The 18381-nt window shown below is 40.5% G+C and overlaps 1 protein-coding gene across 4 annotated transcripts in view; it reads right to left on the bottom strand.

Moving 5' to 3' along the window:
* Positions 1 to 18381, bottom strand: part of spryd3 (SPRY domain containing 3) — a 216994-nt gene that overhangs the window by 9070 nt on the left and 189543 nt on the right. For 3 of the 4 annotated variants that reach the window (XM_059956066.1, XM_059956065.1, XM_059956067.1), the window contains 2 exons: positions 8864 to 8983; positions 862 to 1001 (listed from right to left, as the gene is read on the bottom strand). In XM_059956066.1, coding sequence (XP_059812049.1) covers positions 862 to 1001; positions 8864 to 8983 — 260 coding nt within the window. The remainder of the gene's footprint in view (positions 1 to 861; positions 1002 to 8863; positions 8984 to 18381) is intronic. The other variant, XM_059956068.1, reaches the window with a different exon arrangement.

Genomic DNA, 18381 nt, shown 5'->3' with positions numbered 1-18381 from the left:
AGATGAAAGGGGTTGAGGGTGGAAGTGTGGTAAATGTTGGAGATGTGTCTCTTTCAGTTATGTTGATTGGGATACCACATGTATTCTCTTCTGCATAATAACAAGATGTTGTCTACCTAGCCAAGAGAGCACAGAGAGTCTTCGTTTAAAGTCTCATCTACAAGACACCATATTGAAGAGTGCAGCAATCACAATTTCACATCGAACCGTGAGCTCAAAGTTTCAGTTCCTACATAGCCCCAAGTATAGCAGAACTAAAACCACTTTGCACCAAAATGGACTTTGTTTCTTGGTGGTCTAATTTTGTTCTTTCTTGTATATAATTTATGTTTAATTTCTCTTGTGAATGTCGTATATCTGATGCAATGTGCTTGTGATGTTGCTGCAGGTTTTTCATTGTAACTGGGCACACATGGACTTGTGCATCTGACAATAAACTCAACTTTCACTTGGAGTAGGACCTGAATCCATTATCTTCTGACACAGCTAAGCTATAGCACACACTTCAGTTTGTCACATAAAAAATAATTTCTTTACTTGAATTGAGCTCCAAACATAGACAAAGCTTTCATGCTTTTGAACAGAAAGAAAAGAGATCAAGTGATGAGTACCCCTTCCCAAACTCTGGTTGTCACTTCTCTTCTTTCACTGTCTTTCATCAATAGCATGTTAAATGAAGATTTATCACACTGTGTCATATCCTACCCCAGGTCTCCAAACCCATAGAACTCCTTCCTTCACTCCTATAATCTGTGTGCTATTAACTAATCTGCTATCTAATCATAATCTATTGTACTACCTCTTCTCATTCTACAGAAGTAGTGAAAAATGACTGAGACACAAGGCAAACAGAATCTATACCGTTACTTTCTTTCCATCATAATCTTGCTCCATATCTTCTCCTTCATCCTCTTCATCCTCATCATTAAAATACATGATGTTCCTCACTCGTCTCTGTTTGTATTTGACTTCTGCAGCATCAATACAGTCATCACTGTCGGCTATGGAAAGAAGCAGTCAGTCAGGACAAAGTACTTACAGGGAAGATGCATGGAAGCTTTCAAACTGTAACTGAATGGATCGATTATGGGACACAGGCATTAATGTTTCATCAAACAGGACTAGTTCAATTAATTAAAGACACAGTAGAATGAAACAGGATATATAAATCACAGGCAGTTAAAGAAGGTGATTAGTGTTTCTATAAATGCTTGAGGACTGAGATTCTATTATTTATTATTTAGTCTTAAAAGTTTAAATAACTTGTTTTAATTTCCTCATTCTTGGAATAGATAAATTGATCACACACATAAGAAGAGTACCCACACTACATTCTATGTACAATCCTAACTGACATTTGAAAATTGTGACTAAGGCCTGACGTCTACTCAATCCCTACAAAAAATCCTCAGTAAAGCTATGGAAGTTTTAACTTGCAAGTCTTGCTCAATATTTGTAACTCATTTCTTATGAAGCCAGACAGCTTCAGCCAGGAGTCCTGCTCTCTGACAACAATGGAGAATCCATTTTAACCCTCAGCAAGTACTGCTTTGAAATTGGAGGTCCAAAAATGGCCTGGGTATTTTTTGAGTGATGTGGCTTGTACATTAAGACAATCAGGTAGACCTCTACCTACTGGTATATCACCTAAAGGGTAAGGCATCAGGGAGTCTGCAGCAGGATTATCACATCATACTCCACTCCACCACCACCCCAACCTTGGTGATCAACTGCATTAGGCAGACTAATTCCACAAAGTGGACAAAAAGAATTTGGCACTATTATTATCAAAGTAAATTCAAAAGCACAGATAGGAAGTTGGCTAAAGGACAGAAATGACTGGTTGATGGATATTTCTCAAAATAACGGGAAATAACCAGCACCATCCTCCAGGGTCACAGCTGAGGCCACAGCTCCACTCTTAAATAATTAACTGCATGAAGTGAAACTTAAATTGTAACCACATTGCACAACGACAGCAGAGTTCTGCATGACCTCAAGTTTAGTAGGTCAGAAAATGGGAGGCCAGCCAAGAGAAGTCCAAAGGTATCCTAAGCACAAATGAAGACTGCGGATGAGCACAGCAAGGCAATTTACCAGAGATGGAAATAGCTACCCTTTTGGGATGCCACAGACATGTAGCTGGACGTAGCTCCTCAAGGCTGAACGTCATTCCAGACTGTAAACATTCCTATTTAGTCTCAGAGCTGGCAACAGGAGGAACGGATCCAGTGGCTAGGGAATAGAGTTTATGTTGGGGAGCAAGCTGGGGTGATGTCTAGGCTTTGCTCCATGCAGGCATGATCTGCTTTATTATCTGATGAGTTACAAATGGAACTGAACATTGCACAATGAATATCCCTTTAGAACTGAAGGAAGATCACTGAGGCAGCAGCTGATGATGATGGCTGGGGTTTCAACACTGTTCCGTGGGTATGGCCTCCACAACTACAACCTTCTTCCTACCCAAGTGCTTTGACTACAGCCAGTGGAAAGATTGTCCTGGTTTTCATTGATCTCAGCTTTTTTTAAAAAAAAAGTTCTTCAATGCCACACTTGGTCACATGCTGCTTAATGTCAAAGGCAGTCACTCTCACCTCACCTCTGAAATTCAGCTCTTTCATCCATGTTTGGACTAAGGATCTAGTGTCACCGGGATACAAGTGGTCCCAACAGAATCCAAATGGAGCATCAGTCAGCAGATTATTAAGTGTCAAGAGACAGTGTTGTTAATGACTCTTAGCATCACGTTGCTAACAACTGACTGTAGATTGAGGGTTGTAAATCAGCTGAAGTGGTTTGGTTTTTTGTGAGCTGGATAGAAATGGACCACATTGCTGGGAAGATGATAGCTGTAGATGACAGTCTCCACAAGGCTTACCTATATTTACTTGGATAGCTACTTACTAATACAGAGAGACTGACAAGGACAATGACTGGGTCATTTTTGTTCTTGTGTTGCCTCACTTACTACTGTTGCAGGCTCAGAATGATAGTTATTTGTTCAGAGTGCAAGGAAGTCTGTCAGTATTAATGCTACCCCCAACCACTCTGCGATGAATAGTGAGGCTCCCACCCTTGTTACCCTAAAATGCTGCTTTGACATGAAACATTGACTCATTAGCTGAGGCTGGACAGTAGGTGGTAATTAGCTTCCCTGGCTGTGTTTGACTTAATAGTTTGAGACTTCCTGGGGTTCTGAGCCAATGGTGAAAACTTTCAGGTTCTTTTCTACAGGAATTTGATCTGTATAACTTTGTGGGCCATTTCAAAGCACAGTTAACAGGCAACCACTTTGGTGCAAGAACACTCAAGTAGGCTTCCTTCCGCCAGCTATGTGAACTAGTTGGCTTTTTATAATTCCAACTTTTTTTAAAAAAAGTAATTCACAGTGGTATCTGACCTCTTTGTTTCTAGGTTATTTATCCAATGACGTAACTTGTTCAATCTAGCTGGAGTAATCAAACCCTCCTGGAAGACAGTTTTTTGGGGGAGGGGCAGGGGACAGGAGATCCAAAGTCCAGGAGGGACAGGAGGGATCCAATTCAATGACAGGTTTGGGGGGAATCCAAGGACTGGGTTGAAACTTGTTTTGCTGTAATCGGCCAGAACCTGCTAGAGATGAGGAGGAAAAATCTGAGCAACTACAGAAACCTGAAGGAGAAATATACACAGTTACAATGACCTGAGGTACTACAATAGCTATACTAAGTGATGGAAAGCCTCTGCATCTCTAGGTGAGGTATAGGTGGAGGTGCTGGCTTGACAAAGGCAAGGACAGCCTACTGTTATATTAGAATAGAAAGTGTTATTAAAGCAACACTCAAAGATGCAACATATTGAAGCAATCAAGAAGAAGACACGTCAGAGGAGATTTGGTATGTTACCTAATATTTTTGAGAATTTCTACAGATGTACCATGGAGCATTCTGACTGGTTGCATCATGTCTGGCATGAGGGTTCCAATGCAGAGGATCGGAAAAAGCTGCAGAGGGTTGTAGCCTCAGATAGTTCCATCATGGGCACTAGCCTCCCCAACATTAAGGATATCTTCAAGAGGCAATGCCTCAAGAAGCATGAAGGACCCTAACCACCCAGGGTATGCTCTCTTCTCAGTACTACCATCAGAGAGGAGGTACAGGAGCCCGAGTATGTTTTAGGAACTGCTCTTTCCCCTCTGCCATCAGTTTTCTGAACGGTCCATGAACTCATGAACACTACCTCAGTATTAAGCTCTCTTTTCGCATTATTTCTTATATATTGTTATTGTAATTTATAATTTTTTTAAGCATTGCACTGTATTGCTGCCACAAAATTTCCCGACATACATCAGTGATAATAAACCTGATTCTGAGAACAGTGAATAAACCTGATAACATTTGCAACAATAGAAATTGCTTTGGGGAAGGTTTACTTCTCCTAAAGTCTAGTACGTGACAAACCTGCCAATTACTTCTTTTCTGCTGCTGAGCATAGGAATTCTGTTCACCTGACAGTTGATTGAATTTCCCTCCCATGGAGAGTTCCATAACTCCAATCTCTGACTTTAAGTGGGTGAAGCTAGATTAACTGAGATGGAACTCGTCTTCTCCTTTGTTAATTAATAACCTTGTGGGAAGACTGAAACATGAGCTGAAATCATTGTGTGCAAGCTGACAATATGGAGCAGGCTGCGCTTCAAAATCATGCCCACATCTCAATATATCAATTGCAGCATCCAGTCAGAATGAACTGATTGCATTAATGCACACCCAACAAATGTAATAGCGGCAGTGGCTAGCACCTCGGATGGAAGCCATGACTTCTCCTCTTACATGGAAGGCGTTTATTGCTGCCAATCACCAATTACAGCGATGCTTTGCAAAGGCAGTAACAAGTCATGGGAGAGTTCAGAAGACAGCGAACACTGATTTTCAGACATGATTTGGTTGACAAGGTGGAGATAAGGAGCAATGCTTTATATCCAAGGCTGAAATACATTAGTGTCTGAGGTGGGAGATGGGGGGAAGTGGTCAACACCAGGAGTGAAGTCTTAAGCCTATTTGGCTTTACATGGAATCTGGAGCTCATCTTTTCCAACAAGGATATGATTGCCAGCTTCATTTCAACATAGGGACTCAATTGTCATACACCACCTGGTGGCTGAAGTCAACAGACATATCGTTGAAACATGATCTCCCACTCCCTCAAAGATTACCAGGGTTGCTGAGATACTGCCTTGGGGAAGCATGTCTTGTTTTCCTTTATTCTCTTAGAGTGACAGCATTTATAGTTATACCACTGCCATATGCCGAGCTCCCTTACTGTTTTCCAGCAAGCAGCCAGTTCAGACCGCTCCAGTGGAGATGGTGTGGCTTGAAGCCCATGAGTAACTTGAGCTTCTCCTTCAGGCCCACCTACAGCCTTCTCCATTGCACAGGAGCAGCACTCTACGGCAACAAGGGGCACATTAGCAGGACTGTAAAACGCACATAGAAAACAGGCATTAAGGGTATGGACAAGGACGGTTCATTGATGCAAGTGTTTTTTTTCTTAATTGGATGGGCAAAAATGGTTCAACATGTTTGGTTTTGTGTTCATCAGCTGTAGTCAAGCTTCAGCAGAGATTATCAGGAAAAGGAGGAAGTGAAATGGGAATTAGGATGGGACCGAACATCTTGTTTTCCTTTGTTCTTATTGACTCATGCGACACACACGGCTGGGATAATAATTCTGTATTGTTCAGCAGCAGATAATCTGAATGCACCACAATGCATGGAATGGAGGTACCTCTACTCCACTGCTAGGTGGAGAGGTCCAGGGTTTAGGCTGAAGCCAGAATAACGAGTGCTTTGGAAGAGTACCGTAGATGCTGGCATTGCAATGTATAGTCAAAGCAGCCTTTGGGAGTCACTGCATTCTTATGACGCAAACACTACAGCTCTGGTATGTTAGTTATGCTCAGGAAACATTCGGGGTGAAGGATGGGGTACCAATCATGCAAGGAGCTTTTTCTTGACCAATATCAACAATCATCAATGCTGCTGGCATGCACTCATTCAAACAAGTGAAGAATATTCCCTCACAGTTCTGGATCAAAGTCAGGGGTTGCCTTCTGTCCACCACTTGAGATGCTTGTGCAACTACAGTAGCTAGGTGGTGACATCAGAGAGAGCACCTGCTGGAATCTGAAGCAACACACAAAATGCTGGAAGAACTCAGTGGGTCAGTCAGCAACTGAGAAGGGAAAAGGATAGTCAACATTTTGGCTCAAGACCCATCAGGACTTGCTCACAGGAATTTAGGGGACAGCTTTTTGAACTCTAAGAGACATTCATTGGTCTGGTACAGCAGACTGCCTCAAGAGAGTCGTACCTACTCTCTGGGTGTGCAGTGTGGTGATTACACGCTTGTGACTGCTGTGAGCACTTCAAATACTGGAGAAATGTAAGTGTTTGGGGCTCCTGTACAGGCAAAGGACTTGGTGTGGAGCCTTTTATGCCCTGTAAATTAATCGCCTGTACCATAGAAAGCCACATATCTGCTCTGCCTTGAATAAAATCAGAAAGGTCTGAAAACACTCAGCAGATCAGGCAGCATCTGCGGAAGGAGACATAGGGTTTGAGTATTTCCAGGACTGTTTTTATTTTCAGATTCCCAGCTGGTACAGATTTTTAAAATTTTTAGTAATTGCTCTCTACTCAGAGAGCAGATGAAACCCTCTCTACTTAAGTAGAGAACTCACCTCACCTCCAGGGGTGGCTGCAACTCGGGTAACATTACCCAGGTCTGCCACAGCTCCCTGCAAGCAAAGATATAGTGACCCACCATGACCTTGACTGCCCCAGGCAGAATGACTGGGACACGACTTTGCAGTTGGAGATCGGCCAACTGCAGGAGACATATCTCAAAGACAACCACTTTGGACAACACCACGTTAAACACATTGCTCCTGAGTGCATGTACGACTTGTTCTCCACGAACATAATGTACAGCACAGAAAAAACCGACCTCATCCATGGTGACTGTGATGCCTGTTTATGCTAACACTAGTAGGATTGGCCTAGAGCCTGAAAGTCATTGAGAAACTTTTTAAGTAGTGCACCAATGAATGTTCCGCTTGCTGCTGAAACAGGTTTCTTGTGCGCGGGTACCACCTGGCAATCACCAGATTGAGGCATTTTGTCAATTTGTCAAAAGATGGCATCAAATCAATATTGCACGAGGATCAGCAGAATCGACACCCTACTCTCCACGCATCCAAGTGTACATGGAATTCTATTCCACTTAAGTAGGAGTCGCAGTAAAAAAGCACTCTTGTTAAAAGCGCATGAACTTCCATAGTGCAGCTCTGGAGTTGAAAATAACACAGAGTCACTGGGCCCAATTTTGCAACTTCTATCTATGTGATATTAAATGTGCAATATACTGAATGGCAAAATGCAGCTTGCAGAGTTACAATTTCCTGGCAAGTCAATATCGGGTACCAGAAAGGTAGCACTGACAATCAAAGACAGGCAGATGCGTAATGGTTTGCAAATGGAAATTCGAAAATAGCAGATCACATAAATAGCTGGTCTTTGCAGTAGGGGGGAGAAAAAGAATAAAATATCAGAGATATAAAGAAAATTAAGCATAAATCAAGGGAACAGAGAGAACTGAAGGATCATTACAAGCAAAAAATGACAACGGACAAACCAATGAGATTACAAAGACACACATCTCCAGGTGTTGATGGCTTCTATCCCATGGTGTTACAAGTACAAGGTGAGAGATCTGCTATAATCCTCTACAGTATCCTGATTCAGGAACACTTCCCCTTAGATTGTTCCTAAATGGCACTAGATTTACCAAAAGGCCAAGTGGCAAATTAGGGAATTTCTGTAACATTTGAAGTTACTAAAGTTTATTTTACACAATTACTGGTGGCAGTGATAATACAAATTGAGGAAGAGTTTCCACTGGGTCACAGTAGGACAAGAAATTCATAGAGACCAGGCAAGGCCAGGAGAGTGACTGGGTAAGTTTAGCCAGAAACAATAGGAAAGGTACTGTTCAGTTGTTCTTGAATATAGATAAATTTCTTACACAGGCAAGAAATAGGGTTAATGGGAAAGATCTTTCAGAGCTTATGTACTGCAACATGTGGATGAATTGGAAGAGAAATGAGAGCACAGACTGTAGTGAGGGATGGGGTTTACAGAAGGAACAGGGGAATGGGATTCAGCTCTTTCTGACATTAGGGTGAGGAGATGGAGCAAGTGTGGAATTTAAACAAAAATGTGTGAAAATGTCACATAACTAGCACTATCATTGTTGAATGCATCTGAGAAGACGGTGGTGACAAGTCATCTTGAATTGGAGCAGTCTATGTGAGCAGTATCCTTCTATAGTGCAGAAGGTGATAAGTTTCAAGTGAACCATTTGTTTTAGAACATCCTATCTCTAACTTTAAGGAACCAAGACATGTACGGCTGTTCCAATTTATGTTAAAAATAGAATAGACCGCACACGTGCGATGGGACTTAGTGGAGAAAAGGGGATCTGGACTGGAAGAGAACTCTTTAAGGAGTGGATGCAGAGACAATGGGTCAATGCAGAAGTATGGATACAGGAGAAAATGAGAGCTCCGAGTGATGATCAAAGACATGGTCATCCAATGGAGAATGGAGCAAGGCAATAGAAGGGCTAACTCTAGTCAAGAGGTCTAAGGGGCTCCTTCTATGTTTGAACTTCTATGAAGTCAGCAGACATGTTACTGCATAAATTTGGCTGCATTGTTGGGTCACCACATCCCAACTCATTCTCACTCAGAAATGAACAATTCCATTTTCAATATACGGGGCACGCTCCATATTATATATCGTACCAACAATGTTCTTACCATCACTGTCTAAAATATAATCTCGAGGAAACATGATACCACAACCCATGATATCACCCTTGTAGCAGCGAGGGCCAAAGGGATCTCCCACTCCACTTCCTTGGAAAAGTTTGCCATCATCTGAGAAAAGAAATCAGAAAATTCAGTAACACACACACACACACACTCTCTCACACAGCCACACGCCTCTCTTTCATAAACAGGTGTATATTAAAACCATCTCATATACACACACACTCTTATTCACACAAACATATAGACATTGTGGTATACAACAGTTACTTGCAACCACAGGGGCACTGTCACCATCTCTCAAACACACAAGCACTATCCTTCAGTCATATACTCAACAACATGCATTTATTTGTAGTCTTTAATCCAGGAAAAATGGCCAGGAATTCTTTGGGAAGTTTTGACAAATTTTGACACTGAGCACATGAGGAGATATCAGATGACCAAAGTCTTGGTCAAAGAGGTAGATTTTAAGATTTTAAGGAAAGAAGGACATAAAAGCAGAGAATTTCATGGAAGAAACTCTAGAGCTTCGGATCTTGGAAACTGAAGGCACAGCTCCCAATGATGGAGTGATGAAAACTGTATATTTATAAGAGGGGAGAAAGGTTTTTGGAGTAGTGTAGAGAAGGATAACACAAGGGAAGAACTTCCTTACTCTGACACACAGGCAGCTTTGAACAAATGAACACTATACAGTATATGGATAATGTGTTTTTGTACACAGATACTGTATTCTACTACAGATACTATATTCTGCATCAAGTTTATTCAGCCCAAGTCCCCATGTTTAATGACCTAAATTGCTTCTCAATCTCACATCACTTCAGCTCTAAAATTTCTTATTCTTGAATATAAACGCAACCCCTCGACTTTGTCCCCACCCAGTGCTACAAACCTCCAAGATCTCTGGTCTCTGAAAATGTTAGCCTCCTAATAGCCACAATTGTTACTGCTTTGCCAACCATGGCTTTGCGTTCAACAGTCAGGCCATAAGCTCGAGTTTCCCCTCCTAAAGCTCTGTGTTTATCTTAATATTCACTCCTTAAAAATCACCCTTACAACTTTCCTTTTGTTTTAAACCAATTTTTTGGTCATCCAACTGAAAGTCTCATCTGGGTCAACATCAAATTTTGCAGTTTGGTCATTTGCTAGCTTGTTAAGCAGCTTGGTTCATCTTTTCTGGGACAATTATCAAGATAACTGGGGAGGGTTTTAACTAATTAAGTAGGAAGAAGAGAAAAAGAAAGCAGAAAAGACATTTTGGGTCTAGAGTGCAAAGAGCTATAAATGATAGTGAAATCAGAAATATTCTAGAAAATCACAGGGACCAGATTGAAAATATCAAAATTGTCAAGAGGCATTATTTGTTTATACAGTCAAACAAGGTGAGGAATACATCTTTAATATTACTGGTGATCAAATCTTCAGGAAATAGAGAAGAATAAAGAGGAAGTATTGCTCAAGGATGATGTTATAGTTCAAAATATAAAGAGATACTAGCTTGTTCAAGAACTGAATCTATTTAACTCAAGAAGCAGAGAGTGAAGCTGTTTAATTATTGAGAATCTGTTTAATAAAACTTCAAACAAGGAGGTAACAGATAAGTATATTTCGGCAAATTTCCAAGACTAGTAACAAAAATTGAATTGTAGAATTAGAAGATTCTTATGGCCCTAATGTAGCCTTGGAATCAACAAGTGGTAAGAAGTGGGATGCTTGATACTTTATACTTATGACTATGACGGCACAGCTCCAATGCCATATTAAAGTTTGCTGACAACACTGCTGGTGTTGGCTGAAATCAAGGGTGGTAACAAACCAACAGAGAGGAGGGGGATTGAATCTGGCTGAGTGGTGCCACACAACGTCAGCAATATCAAGGAGATGATTTCTGAGTTTAGGAGGAGGAAACTGGAAGTCCATGAGGCAGTCCTCATCAGGGGAATTAGAAGTGGAGAGGGTCAGCAACTTTAAATTCTTCTGTGTTACATTTCAGAGGATCTGTTCTGGGTGCCATTGTGAAGAAAGCATTGCAGAGCCTCTTCTTCCTTAGGCGTTTGCAAATATTCGGCATGTTATCTAAAACTGACAAACTTCTATAGATGTGTGGTGGAGAGTATATTGACAACATCATGGCCTGGTATGGAAACAGCAATGCCCTTGCATGGAAAAGCCTACAAAAAAGCAGTGGGTACAGCCCAGTCCATCATGGGTAGAGCCCTCTCTACTACTGAATATGTCTGCACAGAGGTCTATCGCAGGAAAGCAGCATCCATCATCGAGGACCCCCACCACCCAGGACATGCTCTCTTCTTGCTGCTGCCATCAGGAAGGTGGCACAGGAACCTCAGGACCCACAGCACCAAGTTCAGGAACACTTATTACCCCTCAATCATCAGGCCTTTGAACCAGGGGGTATAACTTCACTCAACTTTACTCACCCCATCACTGAACACTTCCCACAACCTGCGGACTCACTTTCAAGGACTCTCTATCTCATATTCTCAATATTTATTATTTATTTAGTATTATTTCTTTTACTTTTTTTGCACAGTTTATTGTTTTTATTTTGCACATTGGTTGTTGTCCACCCTGTTGAGTGTAGACTTTCATTGATTCTGTTCTGTATTTTGTGTCTACTGTGTGTGATTGCCCGCAAGAAAATGAATCTCAGGGTTGTATAGAGTGACATATATGTACTTTGATAATAAATTTAGTTTTAACTTTGATATTTGGGCAAAAGAGCTTCCTCAATCAGAGCATCGATTGTCCAATTAGAAAGGAGCTAAATGTCTGTTCTGGTTCAGCAAATTGAGGTTGGCCAAACGGACTATATATTAGGAGAGCCACAAGTAACTGCTCTAGAAAATAATTTGGTTTGCAATAATTACAGCAATATACCAGAAAATATTGATGGTAATGGTAATGTGTAAGGCAAGGAGAGGTTACAAGATCAACTGAAACACAAGCCATTAGCAAATAAAAAGGCCAAAATTAATTCCTTATTTATAGGTATGCAAGCATTTTGTATCCATTTTACAAATTATAACAGATGATATGAAGATCATACTAAAGGTGGTGATGCTTATGGACAGGATAGAAATAGGAATGAAAAAACAGGTTAAAATTTTACTGAAGTTGGGGAAGTCAGCAAGTACTGAAAGATGCAAAGCTGAAGTAGCAGAAGCATTGGTTATAAATGGGCAGATGACAGGCAGAGCACTGCTCTACTCAAGAGTGTGGATGAACTCACAAACTACAGGCTTGCCAACCAATGATTAGTAGTGAAAAAGAACTTGGAAATCATTAGAAGGATCAAAATAAATTTTAATTTGGAAAAGGCATGGGTTAGTCAAAGGGAAGCAGCATGGATTTGATTATATTCTATCACAAAGTAGCAGAGGTTGTTCAAGACAGTCCATATCGACTTTTGGAAGGCACTTGATGAACTGGCACGTGAGGCTCATTAAGAAACTAGAAGTTCTCTTACAATTAAAGAGAAAACAACGTTATGAAATGGAATTAGCTTAGTGAAAAGCAGCTAAATATGGTGGAGGAATACTTTTCAGACCCACAGCTAATCACAAAGGTCAGTTTTGAGTCTATTACACTTAGTAATTTAGATAAACAATATTGACTCAGGCCTAGGGACACGTATTATAAAGTTTGCAGATGACCCAAAATTTGACATAGTTGTAGATGGTATGGATAGTTCTAAGCTTCTCAGAAGAATGGTGAAATGCACAGAGCATAGCAGATGGAGTTCAATACAGAGAGGAGTGAGGTGAGGTAATTTAGGAGGATTAACTTGGAAAGACAGTATACTATCAATGGCACAAGATTGACGTGTAAATAAGAAGGGAGACCTTAATGTCTATACACACAAGTGTCTTATCAAATTTTTAAGGTGTTTAAAAAAACATATGGGTTATTATATATCAAGGAAGAGGGTTTAAAATCCCAAAGACCACAATAGAGCTTTCTAAATACTTGGAATATTTTGTAACATCCTGGGGAACACACTTCAGGAAAGATGTAAAAGCTTTTAGAAAAGGTATAGAAAGTATTTGTGATGATGTTACCAAGAATGTGTGACTTCTGTGTGGAGGAATGATTAGGAGCTTATTCCATGGAGCTCCTAAATACATGACACTTAAATAGGCCCTTTGGCCTATCATGTTGCTATCGGCCATCTATACTGACACCATTTGCCAGCGCTTGGTCTGTACCCTTTCATGTCTTGATGATTCAAGTACTCATTTAGATAATACTTCAATCTTGTGAGAGCACCCATCTCTGCCATCCTGAGGCAGTGTGTTCCAGATTCCAACCACCAACTGGATGTAAAAGCTCTTCAGATATTCTATAAACTGTTTACCCCTTACTCTAAGTCCATGCCCTCAGGTTTTACATACCAGTACGGTGGGGAAAAGTTTCCTACCATCTGCTCTATCTATGCCTCTTATATTTTTGTACACCTTTATCAGGTTCATCCTCAGCCTCCTCTACTTCAAGAAAAGCAAACACAACCTCTCCTGTCTCTCCTCATAATTTGAATGCTCCATCTCAGGAAACATCCTGGTGACCTGCACCCTCTCCAGTGCAATCACTTCCTTCCTTTAGTGTGGCCAGAACTGTATGCAGTGCTTCAGCTGTGGCCTAACCAATGTTATATAAAACCTTCCTGATCATAGATTCTCTGCCACAGCTCATGAAGGCAGGTAGCCCATATATTTCCCTCATCACCTTATTTATGTGCATAGCACCTTCAGTCATCTTTGCACTTGAGCACCTTGGTCCCCCTGTTCCTCAATATTCCCTAGGGCTCTACCATTCATTGTTTAAAGTAAATTTCATAAATACATTAACCCTGAGATTTATTTTCTTGTGGGCATTCATGGTAAATATAAAGAAACGCAATAGGATCAATGAAAAACTGCAAAGACGGACAAACAACCAACGTGCAAAAGACAACAATTTGTGCAAACACTAAAAAGGAGAAAATAACAAGATAAACATTGAGAACATGAGTTGTACAGTCCTTAAAAGCGAATCCTTAGGTTGTGGAAGTAGTTTAGTGTCATGGCGAGCCCACCCTTTTTAGTCCTGCCAAACTGCACAAATCGCACTTATTTGGATTAAATTCTGATGTGATTTAACAGGGATATTCATGATGATAGGTTTGATAAAAGTAAATGCTGAAAAGAAAGTTTCTTCGGGAGAACGGGTCAGTAACCAGAGGCTACAAATTTAAACTTAACAGTCGAAGAACTTGAACAAAGATGGACATTTTCACTCAGGGAGCTGGATAGCTGGAGAATAAAGAACTTGATGGGTTCAGGACTAAAAGAGGGCAAAGGCTAAGAATGATAATGTTTAGTGCTAAATGTCTCAATAAAATGTGGTAAATTAATGCAGGATTGTCCTTCCAACACAGGGAAACAGATTAATTTTAGCCTCACAAACCTCACAGGAAATGTGCTTGGTTCAGTCACCTGTTTTACTGCAGGGCCAACATAAACATACAGAGACATGTGCACACAAACATCTGTCTTCAGTCACAGACACCACATCACACCCTCACACAGACGTGCACAACTGCAATCAAAGTTTAACATACACAATCAAATGGTCATTCACACAGGCTCTTTGGTATTTATGCATGAATGATGTTCTATTATACTTGCGTACTGGCACTTTGTTGCTTTTGTTTATGTGCCAGTATAGTATATGCACTCGCGCCATTATTTTATGCACGTTGAAGTTTTTATTGTATATGCATTGGCAGGGTTACATTATACACATTGGCGCTGCTATTGTACATGCATTAGCGCTATTATCTTGTATACTCTGGCAGCATTACTTTATTTCTATTGACAGCATTTTTTATATGCATTACCAGTGCTAATATGCATTGTTGTGTTTATTAGTGTGTTGACCCCGTGGCATATCATTACAAGTGACCTGTTTAACAATACATTTTAATCAGATAGAAAGGACCATACAATATTCTGTTTGCGTAAACCACTCGCCTCCATATATCCACCGCACATTCCTTAACTTCACTTACCCCATTTTTCATCAGATCCCCTACACCACCCTCAACTTGCCTAATCCTTCCCTATCCCTCAGAATTGTTTAACCTAATCATTTTGCCTTTAGCTTAAAAAATATATCTGCTGACTTTTCCATTTAGTCCTGTTTTCTAAAAGGGGATTTCGAATCTGAACCATTACCTTGTCAATCCTGTTCTAGCCTTGAACACTTACCTCAAACTGATTGGCTCCTTCATTACCCACTTGCAATCAGGAGACCAGGATCAACCCTGATTCTTGCACGTGATCCAACAAAAACTCAAACACAATGACCTCTTCACATTTGTACTCTGCTCCTCTGCTAACATCACACAACATTGTTTACTTGCATGAAATGTGTCAACAAAATAATAGACAAGAGGAGATCAAATCTCCACTGTGCCCCTGCTGGCTAACTAGCTCCTCCGAATACATTTACGCAAAGTGTTTGTCCAAATCTCTTTGACTATTGGTATTGAACCCATTTCTATTGCACTGGCCTTTAGGCAGTGCAATCCAGATTGCATTAATATGCAGAGTGGGGGAAAAAGGTTCTGCTCTCAGTTTGCTTCTACGATTTCTTAACCAATCCTACTGCTGCTAGTAACTGTTTCTTCTTCCTTATGCCAGCAAAATTGTAGCTAGGTATAAACATCTCTCTCCTGCTCAACTTCAACCTCTTCACATAACTGAAGCCCCTCAATTCTGAATACTCTCTACACTTGGTCTGTACAAGAGGCTGAGATCGATCTGAAATATGCAGTTTAGGTGCAACACACCGTAGTCACAAAGCAGGACAAAATTTGCTAAATTATTTGAACGACTTGTTCTACCTCAGCTTTGTTAGGGAAAAGGGAAACTACTTATAGGGATTATCTGCAGGAACAGATTCCAGCAAATTCAACAACTTAAAGTGACTTGATTTCCAAAAAATACCTTTATACTGTTAGTGAACTGTTACAGTTTTTTGTTGCTTCCTTCCTAAATTATCAATTCCAACCATTAAGGAGAAAAATAATTGAAATAAGGGCAGGAGGTGCAGGCATAGACTCATGCATTGACACCACAAGGAATCAGTTTTAACATCATTCACTACATTTTTCCTTCCACAGTTCTCCTCTTTTCCCAAAGGTGCCAAGTCCTTGCTGGATTACAGTTCCAGGAACATCAGTGCTTCTCTCCTACTCCAGGCAAATGGAGTCAATAGGCTAGTGCTGGTGCACCGAATCAAGTCAGATCCAGCCGTTGCCCAGTGTCAACAGTACCTGCACTTTCAAAAAGGAGTCATGGGACAGTGAGTAAGGGCTGAAGTCCTAGCTGAATTCTCTCCCAAGCAGTGATAAGCTCACTGGGTACCACAGCTAACTCAGCATAGCAGGGATTTACTCTTGGACCTTTGGACTTTTACACTTAGCAATAAATGTGATATAGTTCTTGTCACCCTCTCTATTGCCTGGCTTCAAAAATTAACTTCATTAATGTAGGGAAAGTGGAGGGCACCAAGGGGAAGGAAGTTAACTATGCTACTGGATGCAGAAACTATGGAAATATGGAAAATAGCTCCGGAGCTGCCAGGCCACAGAAGCAAGATATCTGATTTACACCAAATTTTAGATTATCACTTCTTGTTACAATTCCAAATTAGTCATTTTCCAAAACAGCTGCTTTCGATCACACTTCACATTTATACAGCTTTACATCTAATCCTACAATGCGACCTCTTGTTTACCAAGAAAGACTTTGCATATTTGTCTTGTATCCCAATATCCATTGACATCTTACCTACGTGCTGCATCTCATGGAAAAAATGACACTATATTAGGAAAGTAATGAGAAGTTAGTCCAATTGAAGAAACACACAAGAAAAATAAACAGCACAGGATTTTTTTTATATATAGGATCTGCTATAAAAGCATAATTGCAAATGTCAATATTCCTGTTCAGCACAGGAACCTAGATGTTTTCAATTTCTCTTCTAAAGCTATCCAGGCGTGTAGTTCCCAGTTTAATTTACAAAACTTAATTCAACTCAGGCTATATTTATCCAATTTAAGTTCAATGTCTCTGAATAACTTAACAGTTTTAATTTGGTGTTATGGCACTCTCTCCCCAGGACAGAAATGTAGAAGTGCTAATGAGCCATATCAGTTGAAAGGTCTGCATACACACTTCTGCAAAATGTTAACCAATAGAACATAAAACGGTTGGCTTAGTCGTAAATGGTTTGTTATCTATGACCAATAATAGAATGTCTGTGATAAACCTTTGGGTCACAATGGGATAACACAGCAGCTTGCATCTGCCTGTGCTGAACTTCAGGTCGAAGATCCTTTCTGATGAAGGGTCTTTTACATAAAACATTAACTGCTTCTCTTCCCACAAATACAGCCTAACCTGCTGAATACTTCCAGCATTTTGTGTTTTTTTAAAGATTTACAGAGTCTGCAGTTTTTTGATTTTCATTTTCCATCAATTAAGCATTTCCTTCTACCCTCGTTAACCCCATCATACCCCCTCCAAAAATGAACTTAACTACAGCACCATTGTACTTACTTGTACAGAGCCAAATCACTACTCACCCCCCCCACCCCACCCCACTGTGCACATGGACTCATGATCTAGCAAGGCCCCAATTTTAAATTTCTTTCCAATCTACTCAGCAGTCTGGTGGTTAACATGCTCTATAACAAGTCAACTCAAGGACCTTCTACACAGAGCTAGACTTTCATCCATTTCCTTCAGCCCACCATGGGTGACTGTGCCTTCAGTTATTTCAAACCCAAGTTCCTCTGTTCTTTCTCTAAACCTCACCATCTTCAAGATATTTCTTAAATTGACTATGTACTTGATCTCCTATTTTAATGTCTCCTAAGGGGTGGCAGTCAATCTTTGCCTGAACACGCGTCCATGAAATGCCTTGGGACACTTTCCTGCATTAAAAGTATGATGTAAATGCAAGTTGGTGTTCCATGCTTAAGGATATCCTTAGGCTGAATTAGGTCTACAAGTTCATTTTGCTTTGTATATGATAACTTATCCCTTTCTTCCCACTATGTCCTGGTAGGCTTTCCATTGTAGCTGTGGGCATGGGAAGAGGAAAATTTCTAGGTCAATTTATTGTACTTTTGGGCTTTGGCACAAGAAAAAGAGGCTGATACTTCTGACATCCTGAATATTAACAGCACTGGATTCAACTACACCCTCCTTTTTTCACTTGCCTTGGAACTTTTGGCTGAGCTCACAAGATTTGAAGATGGAATGTATGGAAAAATACCATTAGCTAATGGAAAGACTTTGTAGTTTGCAGCTTCTTAATGTAGAACTTGGCATTAGTCAGGTATTTTAAATTAAATAACTCAGCTGTAGTGTTCTGAAGCATAGTCCAGAATAAGCAGGAATTCTTGGGCAGGCGCCCATATTCTCCTGATC

The sequence above is a fragment of the Hypanus sabinus genome, chromosome X1 (assembly GCF_030144855.1).
Source record: "Hypanus sabinus isolate sHypSab1 chromosome X1, sHypSab1.hap1, whole genome shotgun sequence".
NCBI classification, from domain to species: domain Eukaryota; kingdom Metazoa; phylum Chordata; class Chondrichthyes; order Myliobatiformes; family Dasyatidae; genus Hypanus; species Hypanus sabinus.
The sequence above is the reverse complement of the archived record's forward strand: the minus strand, read 5'-3'. Positions and strand labels throughout refer to the sequence as shown.